The sequence below is a fragment of the Macrobrachium nipponense genome, chromosome 7 (genome assembly GCF_015104395.2).
Source record: "Macrobrachium nipponense isolate FS-2020 chromosome 7, ASM1510439v2, whole genome shotgun sequence".
NCBI classification, from domain to species: domain Eukaryota; kingdom Metazoa; phylum Arthropoda; class Malacostraca; order Decapoda; family Palaemonidae; genus Macrobrachium; species Macrobrachium nipponense.
In genome coordinates, this window is record NC_061109.1 from 9198697 (window position 1) to 9212158 (window position 13462).

Below are 13462 nucleotides of genomic sequence, written 5' to 3' on the forward strand. Positions count from 1 at the left end.
TATAGAACAGAAAGCAATTTAGTTCTAACCTCATTTCAAAGACGTCTTGCAGTTTTCTTGCCATGGCTACAACGTCATGGTCTGGAGGATTGTACTTATAACAATTTGTAAAAATTGTTCTTACGTCATTTGCGAATTCTGCACCATTCTTGTACTCTCTATTATCCATTTTGCTCTGATAAAGAAAAACACAAAATTACAATGAGTAAAATATGTAAATAACATGAAACATTTAAATTACACTTCAATTCACAAAGTAACTTGTTTGAAGGGAAAACACATTCTTACCTTAACAGTACCTAAATCCATAGGATGCTTGATAATTTCGTGATAGTCAGACAACCCTAAAAGATCAGCATCCACAGGTTTGTAAAATGGCCAGGCATAACCCTAAAAAAATACAAATAACAAATATAAGGACACAACAAAATTATGCTAAAACATTTAAAACATTTTGAATGTAATGAATGATGAAATTTGGTTAATCAAGCCAAGCACTGAGGAGGTTTGAGTAGAGTAGTAGTTGGAAAGCTATATAAGAGAGATCCAGAATAGAAATGAGATAAAGTATATAAAGTATCAGAATCTTACAAGGTGACCATGAGATAGTTGCGTTGACTTGAATATAGGATTTAGGCCAAAGGCCAAGCACAGGGACCTATGAGGTCACTCAGCCCTGAAATGGAAATTGACAGTAAAAAGTTTGAAAGGTGTAACAGGAGGAAAACCTTGCAGTTGCACTATGAATCAAGTATTAGGAGAGGGTGGAAAGTAAGATGAAGAAAGACAACATGAAAGGAGGCACAGTAAAAGGAACAAAATTGGTTGCAGCCAGGGGCCGAAGGCGTGCTGCAAAGAACCTTAAGTAATGCCTACAATGCACTGCACGAGGTCAACCGACGACACTAGCCCCCTACGGAGTGACCATGGAGAAAACCCCACAGTTACACTACATAAAAGTTGCGCAGGAAAATGGGAGAAGAAGCAGGAAAGCAGGTAAAGTAAAGACTAAAATGGGTGCAGTTAGGGGACCAAAGGCAACACTTTAACCAACACAGTCCAGGCTAAATACATGTTAAGCACACCCCTAGATCGAGCTAAATTTAAGGATAGCCAATAAAAAAAAAAAAATACTCATCAATGGAAAGAGGAAGATGTGCATGTATATATGGTATAAAAATTTAATTTATTTTATTTTTCTGTACCTTCCAAATGAAAGCCGTAAAAATATGCTAATTTTATCAAGTTGGGCCTCTTTTCCAAATGAACGTCACAGAAATATCACAAATTCTTGGTAATTTGTATTTTTCCTAGCGATACTTACCTCGAACCATTTCATAGGAGATTCCCGGATGTCGATCCGGGTCCGACCAGAAAATTCTGGTTATATGCCGCACCCAGGTCAGGCCTATGCCCCAGGGGTCGGAGACCAAGCCATCCTAATGACCTATAGTCAGTCCTTCTTACTCCACTCCGAGGTGTCTCCCCTAAGCTTCAGCGATGCTGGAAGGGCGGGAGTCTAATTCCATGGTTCGAGGTAAAGTATCGCTAGGAAAAATACAAATTACCAAGAATTTGTGATTTGTTCCGATGCGAGATACTTTACCTCGAAACCATTTCATAGGAGACTTACCCCTTAGGAGGAGGCGAAGGTTAGGGAGGTGGGAACGGCCCCCAAGTGATAGGTCAAGAGGGCCGACTGCTCCCCTTAGAACTCAACCCAGCCCGTTATCGTGGTGGTTGGTTAGGAGGGTGGCAAGGCAAGCCTGGTGCGGGTATAACCAAACCTTGACATGTAAAACTGTGGTTTGTACTGAGAACCATCGCACTCCTGCGTATCTTACCTGAGTATCCTGGATTCCTCGCTCCAAAACCAAAGGCCCAGGGATAACAAGGATAAGGATTAGGGGGGATTGAGGAAAAAGAAACCACACCACACTTCACTATCACTCAAATACACACCGGCGTCCCGTTCCACTCCAAGAAGATTGGAGAGGGGACCTAGACCTGTTGCTGGCCTGCCACCACGGGCCAATCTCAAAGGCGTCGAGCGACCTTCTCGTGCAGTCTTTTAGATAGTGGGCTGTGAATGTCGACTGCCTATTCCACCCAGACTCCTGCCCTTCAGGACCTGGTCCACTGCCATGTTCTTTGAGAATGAAAGGGACACCCCAATTCCCCTGATGTCATGGGGCTTGGCTCCCTCTGGAGGGGAAAGGCCCCCTTCTCGTAGGCTCTCCGGATGGTTTCTCTCAGCCAAAAGGAGATGGTGTTTTTCGAGGCTGCCTTCTTCAAAACCCTTCCCGTGGTGACGAAGAGATTCTTTACCTCCGGCCTGAACCGGGCTGTTCTTTCCATGTACTTCCAGAACTGCCCTCACCGGACAAAGGAGGAGATCCTTAGGCTGGTCCGCATTTCGGGAGGGCAGGGATGGAAAACTCCACGAACCTGAGATCCGAGCTCGAGGGGTTGTTCTGATTCTTAGCCACGAAGGAGGGGACAAACCTGAATGAGAGTTTCCTTCCATCCCCTCGTGTGGGTCACTACATACGAGAGGCCGTGGAGCTCCCCCACCCTCTTCGTGGATGGCCAGGCTAGCAGAAACACTGTCTTGAGGGTCAGCTCCCCTATCCAGGATGTCCTTGAGCGGCTCGAACCGGGGGTGGCTTCCTCAAGGGAATCTAAAACTATTGCAACATCCCAGCGGGAACCAAGCCAGCGCTGGGATGGCACTTCTGCTCACGCTCCTTATGAGCAAGGACAGAGCTTCGAGTTCCCCAGATCCAGCCCTTTCAGGGAGAAGACCTGGCTCAATGCGGACCTGGCTCCTTTGACTGCTGGAATTGACAGGCCCTTGTCTAACCTCAGGTAGGTCAAGAATTCTGCGATGTCTGGGATCTTCGCTCGGAGAGGTTCCAGGTTACGCTTTCTACACCAGGCCCCAAAAACCTTCCACTTTGCCTGGTAGATGTTAGCGGAGGATTCCCTCAAGTAACTGGACATGTGAGAAGCCACCTCCTCCAGAAAACCCTCTCCTATTTAACAGCCCGCTCGATAGTCTCCAGCCGTGAAGGGAGAGGGGTGGAATGTTCCTGTGGAACTCTCGAAGTGGGGCTGTCTTAACAGGTCTGGCCTGGGGGGCAGCTCCCAAAGGGGGAAGAGAGGCCAACTCTAGAAGGTCCGGGAACCACTCCCTGTCCGGCCACCAAGGCGCCAGACCAACGTCAGGGCCGCCCCGTTTCGCCTTTTTCTTAGATGGTTGAGGACCTGCTGAGGACTGCAAAGGGAGGGAAAGCGTACATGTCCAGGCCGTCCCACGGGTGCTGGAACGCATCCTCCCAAAACGCGGCTGGGTCCGGCACCGGGAGCAGTAACAACCGGCAGTTTGGTGTTTAGCCTCGTAGCAAACAGGTCCAGGGATGGGGAGCCCCACTTCCCTATTAGTTCCCTCGCTACTTCGGGGTGTAGGGACCATTCGGATCCCACCACCTGACCCCATCTGCTGAGGCCGTCGGCGACTACGTTTTTCTTGCCGGGAATGAATCTTGCCGTCAAGGAGGTCCCAAGGGCTTCGGTTTGGCTCAAGATCTCCTCCGTCAATCCGCAGAGATCCCTTGATCTCAGGCCTCCTTCCCTTGCTTCTTGACGTAGGCGACCACTGTGGCATTGTCGCACATCAGACACACCGAGTGTCCTCCCACTGCTTCCTTGAATGCTTCCAGGGCATGCTTTACTGCAAGAGCTCCAGTTTGTTTATGTGAAGGTGCTCTGCTCTTGCGACCATATCCCCCGCACTGAGAGGGAATTCAGGTGGGCCCCCAGCCTACCTTCGACGCGTCCGTAAACAGGAGCATCTCCGGGGGCACTGACCCGAGGGGCACACCCCGATGAGATGTTTGCAGGATTCAGCCACCAACCGAGGGCCTTCCTTGCTGCCAGTGAGATGGAAACCGGCTTTTGAGGTGTTTCCTCCTTCTGGGACCACCCTACTTTCAGGTCCCATTGTAGTGGCCTTAATCTCAGCCTTCCCTGGGGGACTAGTTTTTCCAGGGAGACCAGGTGGCCTAAAAGCCTTTGCCACTCCTTTGCCGGTCTCGGGGGGTGGCTTAGGAAGTTCAGGCAATTTTTCGGAGGTTTGCCAGCCTGTCCCCCGAGGGGAAAGCTCGCCCCACTTCCGTATCCAATTCCATCCCCAGGTACACCATCCTGGTGGAGGGAGCTAGAAGGGACTTCTCCCAGTTCACCATGATTTCCCAGGGTTTTTGCAGGAAGGACCAGGGGGAGGGCGTCTCTCTGTTCTATCAAGCGCTCCTTTGAGGAGGAAAGGAGTAGCCAGTCGTCTAGGTACCTAGAAGAAGGCGTATACCCTCTTGTGGGCCCAAGACGACACCAGGGAGAACACCCTCGTGAACACTTGCGGGGCCGTTGCCAGTCCGAAGCAGAGTGACTTGAACTGGAAGGTCCGGTCCTCCCAACTTATGCGAAGGTATTTCCTGGAGGACGGGTGTACCGGGATCTGGAAGTAGGCGTCTTTGAGATCCAGGGACATCATGAAATCCCCTTGCCTCACGGAAGCCAGCACCGAGCGTGGTGTTTCCATCTTGAAGGGCGTCTTTAGGATGAATGAGTTGAGGACCGAAAGGTCTATGACCGGTCGCCATCCCCCTGACGACTTCTCCACCAGGAAAAGTCGACTGAAGAACCCGGGGGAGCGATCCACCACCTGCTGGAGGGCTCCCTTCTCCAGCAGTGCCTGAAACTTCTAGCCTTAGGGCCTCCCTGGTGCACAGGGTTCCGGGGCTGAGAGGCCAGATTGGCCGGCTCCCCTGTCAAGGGAGGCTTCTGGTCTAGAAAGGGGATTCGGTAACCGTCCCTGAGGACCTGGACTGTCCAGGGCTCGGCTCCGAGATCCTCCCAGTTCTGCCAACAGCTCGAGAGGCAACCCCCCACCGGTGGCGAAAGACACGGTAGAGGGCCTCGACTCCTACTTCCTCCTAGGGAAGCGGTTGTTACGACCCCTCCTGGAAGAAGTAGGGTGTCTGGGCCTGAAGGGTGCCTGGGAAGGAGGGAGGGTCCTGGGGAGGGCTGAGTTCCCTGGTCTCTCCAGTTCCGCAGGGGTGATTCCGTGGGGGGAGCCGAGAGGGTCCTATTCTGAGGTTTCGGCCGCTCACTAGGTCTTTTCGGCACCGACTGACGTAGGGGAGGGGCCCTATAAATGATTGGGCCTTGGCTGGCTTCCTCCCCCGTTCCACAGACTCCTCCACTAGCTTCTCCGGAAAGAGAGCAGCTCCTTCCACTGGGGCGTTTCGAAGGGTCCTTAGCTCCCTCTCAGGAATGCTCCTAGGGAGTTTGGCCAGCACAGAATCCCTCCTCCTCAAGATCCAGTTCGCCCAGGACGAGACCAGTTGGGTCGTGAGGAAGCCCAAGGACTTACCCCCCGACAAAATTAGTTCTTTGAATTGGGCAAGAGAGGCCTCGTCCCTCAAGTCGTGGAGGGTGGGGAACCTGGCTACCGCCCCGGACCACAGATCTAACCAAGAAGCCACATGAATCGAGGTCCACGCTGTGACTTCCATAGCCATAGCCTCCTGGTGAGAGAAGGAGACTAGTCCCGACGTGAGCCTCTCTTCCGAGAGTCCGGGCGCTAGGGCTGCCAAGTTACCTTCCACGGATTTGGGGAGGAGAGGGGCACCTCCCGGGCCATATAGCCTCCTCTGACTCGGCTTAGACGCTGGGAGTAGTCTAGCCGAGGAGTGCCAACGCAAGGAGTTACTGGAGCCTGCAATGAGTTTCTCCACCACCGTCAGGGCCTTCTCCGTATTGGTGGACCTAGGGAGGCTGAGAGAGGGCTTGGGTTCCTCTGGATCCCTGAACAGAAAGTCCACCGCCATGGATCTGTTGTCCTCTACCGTCGGGGCTGGCTCCTCTAGCCGGTTTCATTGGATCATAATCAGAGACAGGACTCTCCTGAAAGCAGAACCTTCATCCACTGGACCCAATTCCTCCAGGGCATTCTGGAGTACCTCCTGGATAAGGGTCTCTTCCTCAGCGTCCCGCGACGGAGGAGAGGCCCCAGACCCTAGCTGGAGGGAAGCTGGAGAAGCTCCCCGGAGAGGGGCTCCTAAACCCAGTTGCACACCGGTCTCCTGCAAGGGGGGATGCCCCGAACGCCTGGCCCATCCCGAGGAGGTACTCATACCTGAGCGGTGGAGGGTTCAGACTCATACCTGAGCGGTGGAGGGGCTCTGAACCCCCTAAGGAGGTATCGGCTCTAGGCTCCATCCGCGAAGGCGACAATCGTGTGGGAACACGGAAGAAGGGAGCCCGCTCGGTCATGGAGGCCAACCCTATGGCTGACGAGACCGAGGCAGGATCCACCGGGACCGAGGGACGAGTAGGGAGGGAGACGGCTGGGAACCCCCCATGAGAGACCTTCCTGGGGGCCATTGGGGTGGGGGCCACCCTCGGGGAAGGAGAACGCCTCCGCCCCTGGGGGGAGATGTCCCGACGCCTGTCACTCCCTCTACGATCCCGGCTACGATGATGAGAGCGGGAAGAGCCGCTCGAGGACGAGGAGTAACTACGTCTCCTGCGTCTCCCATGACGGCGCCTCTTCTTGGAGGAGCGTTCTCCTCCTACGGAGGATCTCCTCCCTTGAGTAGTAACTTGAAGAACTCCTCTCCCCTGACGAATCCCGACGTCTCTTGCTTCTCCTCCGGCGACTCCCATCGCGGGGGGAACGCGAGGAGCGTTTCGGCCGCTTCGGGGACACCTCTATCACATCGGGACCGCCCCTGAAGGCCGCTCCCAAGGCCATTCCCGGCTCCTCCTGTCCCCTAGACGGGAAGCCCCAGGACGGGAATGCATCGTCCTTCACTGGGGATCTGCCCGGAGTACGAGGGGGAAAGACATCCCCAATGGCAGAAGGGAAAAGGGTTGGAGCCGGGTGGTTGGGTGGATCCGTGACCGGGTAAACCGGCCCGGGTCCGGCCGCGAGCGGCGAGCTCCGCTCGAGAGCGGGAGGGGCCGCAGCGAGGCGAGCTGTAGCGGGGAGAGCCGTAGACGGGAGGGCCGAAGCGGGGAGAGTCGAAGCGGGAAGCTCCGCAGAGGGGAGGGACGGGTCCCCCCCCTGCACCGATGCCAAGAGAGAGGACCAGGACGGGGAGCCCTGGAGCTGCAACCGCGACCAGCAGTCCCTCAGCACCGCGGAAGCCTCCGGTACCACCTGTTGGGGAAACGACTCATCGGGACCCCCCCTGGGGGGAGACCCGGCAACGGACTCACCTAGGCCCCCTCGCTGGGAGGGGGCAGGAGAAAGAACCTGTAGCAAGGCGGGAGACTTCCTCTCCGACGATACCGAAGGAGAAGGGGCGCCGCCGTCTCTGCTGCTGCTCTCACTCCTCGATCCCCGCGAAATCTTCGCCGAAGAAGATTTAGACTTCTTTTTCTTCTTAGTGGAAGCCAAATCCCACTGATACGATGGCCAAGAAATGCACTCCAAGCACGTGTTGTCTTTAGAGCAAGCGCCCCCCCTACACGAATTACACAAAGAATGAGGATCAATCAGAGGGGGCGAGAGAAAAGCTCCACAAGCCCGTCCTTCAGGACCGGGGCAACGACGTTGAGGCTCCGAGGCCGACATCGCACAAAAACACGATACACGCACACAAAGCACACACACGGACAAAGGATAAGGGCCGGACACCGGACGAGCAGGGGCGTATTCACGCTCCTGCGACCAGAGAAGGACTGACTATAGGTCATTAGGATGGCTTGGTCTCCGACCCCTGGGGCATAGGCCTGACCTGGGTGCGGCATATAACCAGAATTTTCTGGTCGGACCCGGATCGACATCCGGGAATCTCCTATGAAATGGTTCGAGGTAAGTATCTCGCATCGGAACAAATGCTAATTTAACTAAGTTATGAATGTTTTTTCTAATATTTTTTTTCTACTTTGTAAAATTATAATTACAGCTTTCATAACATCATAACAGATAAGAACCAAATTCCGTAACAAATTCTGAGTATATTTATTGTAAATTATTAATGAGACGTCATTAGATGGGAATTTTGGAGACAACATTCTCCTATAATATCTCAAGGCAAACTGATCTGTCCCTCCTGTACAACTAGCTATTAGTGTTTGGGTAAAGTTGCCATGAGTCATTTATGGCTCATGGAAGTGATCTGAGCACTTTTCCCACAAAATTTGTTTAAATTGTGTGGCACAAAATCTTGAACATATATGCATGTTACCAAGAATCGACCCCCAAAAATATAAGCAAACATTTATGTATGTTACCCTTCCACAAGGGGTTAACAATGAAAGATTTCAGAGAAAGAATAAAGGAAAACATTGACAAGGTTTCATACAGCACAGTATGCTTTAACAATTAAGATTTATCATTGTACTGGATAAACAAGTTTCCTTTTGAATCACAAAGTAGTAAGCAGTGTAACAAAGAGGGAAGGGATATAGATGACCTGACATCATGAGGTATAAAGGCCATCTCCACAGAAGAGGACTTCATGCTTTGGCAAAGGACAGGCAGGGTAGAGGTACACATACACAGAAGTGGGAGGCTAAAAGGCAGCAAGATAGAATATTCAGGGGGTTGAGGGGGAAGACCACCATCTGAATCTTAATGTGAAGGGAAAGATAGAATATTCAGGAAAACTGCAGGGAAATAACAACTATAGGAAATGTGTTGGGGTAAACTCGCTTTTGTGTATGAAACAAAATATGTGTCACAAGAGATACACAGGATACAAAAATATACACTGAACAAGAACTTCCTGATGTTTGAGATGTATGTTATAGGCAACTGGAGAAAAGTAAATGGAGATCCCTGTTGTAGATGAAAGGAAGGCTTTAGAATAAACAGAACATTCTGTTACCTTGAACTCTTGAAGTGGGTATTAGGACGACAGTACGAAAAAGTAAAAAAAACCTAGATGAAGTGAAGCTCACAATACTACTGGTAAATGAAACTCATGTTTTGATAGTGAAAGTTTTACACAACCCATATATCATACATACAGGAAATACAAAGACCATTCCCGAACTGGAGAAGGGCAACAACAACCCAAGTTGCTGATTTTGCTACAGAGACCACAACCAAGGGAACCTGGCTAATGTTATCATGAACATCGACAGAGCATCCGGAACATCATAGGTTTTACAGACACTGGAGGGAAGAACTACTCCTAAAGAATAGTTGGAATATGGACATGGTAAAGTAAATAGTTTCATCAATACCAAGGTATAAATCGAAGTACCATGGAGAACTCGTACTACTGTATACTGTAAGCAAAGAAACTTTGCCCTTCCCAGATTTACAAAATACCAGAAGCAATAAACCCCCTTGTCAAAGCCCAAGGAACAAAAACAGCACAAAAGCAGTTGACATTATATGAACTTCTTTCAGTGGCTCCTGCCCATACCACCATACTAAAGACCATAAACTAAAGCTCACACGGGAGGGACCCTGACTGAAGCACATGACTGCTCCCAGACACAAAGTGAACTGCATAGATGGACAAATGCAATGAACAGAGGCAACCATATACCTAAAAGCTTCCCCAAGGCAGAACAGAAAAATAAACTTCCCTAAAACAAAGCTCCTTCACAGAATTAAGTGAAGCCACAAAAAGCACACTGGAGGTGAAGGACCAATTCCCCTATGGGCATATCAACTCCAGGACAACATGAACCAGCAACTCCACATGAAATAACAAAGCCTAGTCAAACTTCCTGTACAAATCGTAGCAATGAAAGTTCAAGGTTACAACACAAATTTGGAAGCTGCAATATGCAGCTCTCAAAACATATCTTGAAAAAGCTTAAAAGCTAACCAGGCAGACAAACTAACACAGATGGAGATGCAGGTCCACAGAATGAATGAGGACAGATAACCAGTGCAGGACAGGTCCAATAACAACCTAAAGGGCAATGTGCAGAAGTATACATACCAGCATGTGTCCCTTAGGTGCCATGTGCCTTGATCCCAGGCTAGTCTCTATTAAACCTGAACATTTCTTTATGGGCTCCAGACAAGAAAAAACAAAGAAAGTTTCCAAAGACCTGCATGATCAGTCCAACCAGGAAAGCATCCCTTACATCCACATTAGTGTGGAACCCTCATACCCTCATCCCCAAATGAATTTGATGGAATCCTTGTTAACTTGTACACAATTATCTAAACAGAGGAGGCGAAACCTGAACATCAAGACCATGACAACTCATGGAGTTCCTACATTGTCCAGCTTAGGCCCCAACCAGGAGCAGAAGGGCAAGCCTGAGGCACCCGAAGAAAAAAAAAATTTTTTTAAATGCAACATAATAAGCACCAAAATGGAAACTGTGGCACCACTTAAAACCAAATATAGTCAAATTACATCAGAATGAAATGAGGAACTCTATACTTTAAAGATTTAAAGTTTTATGTCAATTACACTGACGCCATACACTACAAACAATGACTGAATGAATAGGAGTGAGTTTGTTTGTTTGTATGTTTTTTTTTTACATTGCATGGAACCAGTGGTTATTTAGCAACGGGACCAACGGATTGACGTGACTTCCGAACCACGTTGAGAGTGAACTTCTATCACCAGAAATACACATCTCTCACTCCTCAATGGAATGGCCGAGAATCAAACTCGCAACCACCGAGGTGGGACACCAACACCACACCAACCACGCCACTAAGGCACTCCTGAATAGGAGTGAGCCACAGTTTATTGCTCATAAGATTTAAACCAAAGTAGTGCAACGTGCTTCACAGAAACGAAGCAACTCTCCAAAGATATATAAGACATTTTATATAAAGTGAGGAATATTACGAATGAAATACCAAAGTAATATGAAAAATGTTGGTGATACGAATGCTTAAGTTAGTAGAAACAACGAAGGCTGTAATGGGCAAAGAAGACCTGGGAAAGACTGCAAAAGAAAATGGAGGGCAATTATACTTTTGTGTTGCTAATTATTTGGTAATTCGTTGAGAAAGTTCGGTGTTACTCAGTCAACCATCAATTCAATTATGATGCCTAGACCTAAGAAATTAGTTTTTCTCTTTGACCTAGAGCCCACCACATTCCTAAACAGATAACAATAAAATATATACTCGTAGCTGCACCATTTCTTAAGTCTCAGCGTCCCTGTTTCCACTAGCAATTTCAAAGAATTTCCAAATTTAATTACTGATAAATAGTATGCATGTTTGTTTGATTAAAGATGCTTTTCCTCAAAATTAATAAGATGCAAAATATTGTGGGAATGAGTGGGGAAAAAATTGAAGGATTAGGTAGTACTGATACATAGTTCCTCGTTGGACGAGTGGTTTTCACGGTCGGCTACTAGTCCAGTGGTCCGAAGTTTGATTCTTGGCTCGGCCAATGCGAAATCAGAGGAATTTATTTCTGGTGATCGAAATTCATTTCTCTATATAATGTGGTTTGGATACCACAATAAGCTGTAGGTCCTGTTGCTAGGTGACTTATTGGTTCCTAGCCATGTAAAAATATCTATCCTTCGGGCCAGCCCTAGAAGAGCTGTTAATTAGCTCAGTGGTTTAAAACTATGATAAACTTAAGTACTGATACATAAAACTGCGGTCAGAAAATTATCATTTACATTCTTAATCATCTACCATAGTTGGTTCAATTGTAATGATACTATACACTGTCAGCATTATTTGACTTTGTATTACACTGTATCAATTAATAGTATGTAAACACATTGCATTTTATTTGTACAAAATGCCCTCAAGGGTTTCAAACATCTTCATCTAACTGAAAGCAGTTGACTTATGTGCATTTTGGTTACTTTGATAGTAATTTGCTCAAATATACTTTTCATATACTACAGTTACACAGTAACAATTACAATGAAAACTTTTCCTTCATGAGATGCACTCTCCATTTTCTTTTGTCAAGAGGTATTCCTAAATGGACAAGCTAATTAAGGTCCCCATTTCCTCCCTTTTCCACGCTATGATGTCCAGGGCCTTTCTAAAGGTCTTCATCATGCTTTGTCTGACGAACTGTTTCTCATCTACTCTATGCAATGTTGTTTCTCATTTACTCTATGCAATGTCATTTCTCATCTACTCTATGCAATGTCGTTTCTCATCTACTCTATGCAATGTCTAAATCATATTAAACTTGAGACATTTTTTCAGACTTTGCACATCTCTCTACAATGTAAACTTTGCACTTTACTCAGAATGAATTTATGAAATTTGGGCTGTATATTTCACCACAATGCCCAACCTGCTGCAACGAGTAGCAAAGGCCTTCTGTACCAAAATTTGGTGTTTACTATTATACTGAGAGGATATTTAAACTTCTGCAGTCTGATAAGCTAAAAGTTCTTCACTAATTTATTCAGACTGCAGCTACTGTCTTTCTTAATGCTCTATTAACTCCTCTGTCACAATAAAGTGTGTATTCACATCAACAGAAGTGATATACTTCTACAACTGCCAATCTATTACAAAAGTTTGCAACTTACTCTTCCCAATTTGGTCTTGTTATACATTTTGGCATAAACATTTTCTATTCCTGGCATATTTTGAAATTTTCTGCACTACATGAAACAGTATTTGTTATATATCAATATCCAGTGGATATTAACTAACAACCATTTCTGAATACAATCCCTCAGCCACTTTATACTTTTTTTTTCAGATACCTCTCCAATCATTCTTTTTTACCACACAGATTCCCAATACTTCTCCATTCCACTCTCCCTTTTAAACATTTAAACCACCTCTTCTGCATATTCTATCACCAACACTACACCCTCTAAATAGTATTGTAGCTCCCAAGCCCAACTGTTCTGACACTTTACTGCTTCCTCCATTGCACAAAAATTTGCAAAAAAAACTCAACCCTAATTCATGAAGGAAACCTGGATCTATCTAAAACTCTTGTACACCTTCCACTGTCTTCTCTCAATAAATAGTCTATGGCTGAGTAACATTACTACTTCAATGAATCTTTCTCTTACCCCAAAGGAATGATAAAGAACTCATCTTTCAGACAGTCAGTGTGGCTCACACACTAAATGAAAAGGTAAATGGCAATGATACACGAGCATCACAATACCACTCGCTCCACACAAAGGAAGACACCACGTGACTCGCACTCCTATGCACAGATACACACTAATTTTCAAAGCAAAACAAAGGGGGGAAGGAAGGGACAATTGTGACGTAAAAAACTAAAAGGACAGAACAAATTGCATAATGACAAAGGGGGAAAACACTTGTGGGGCCACAACCTAAGAGTAATAACACATGGAGGGGATGCACACCCTACAGGCACAAAGACAAAGCACAGTGCAAACAGGGGACATCCATGAGAGAAACAGGAGACATCCATATTGAGAGAGAGAGAGAGAGAGAGAGAGAGAGAGAGAGAGAGAGAGAGAGAGAGAGAGAGAGAGAGAGAGA

At 47.6% G+C, this 13462-nt stretch overlaps 1 protein-coding gene across 4 annotated transcripts in view; it reads right to left on the bottom strand.

Annotated features, from left to right (window-relative positions):
• Positions 1–13462, bottom strand: part of LOC135217171 (bromodomain testis-specific protein-like) — a 193883-nt gene that overhangs the window by 131155 nt on the left and 49266 nt on the right. For all 4 annotated transcript variants that reach the window (XM_064252894.1, XM_064252892.1, XM_064252890.1 and 1 more), the window contains 2 exons: positions 289–390; positions 30–175 (listed from right to left, as the gene is read on the bottom strand). In XM_064252894.1, the coding sequence (XP_064108964.1) occupies positions 30–175; positions 289–390 (248 nt within the window). The remainder of the gene's footprint in view (positions 1–29; positions 176–288; positions 391–13462) is intronic.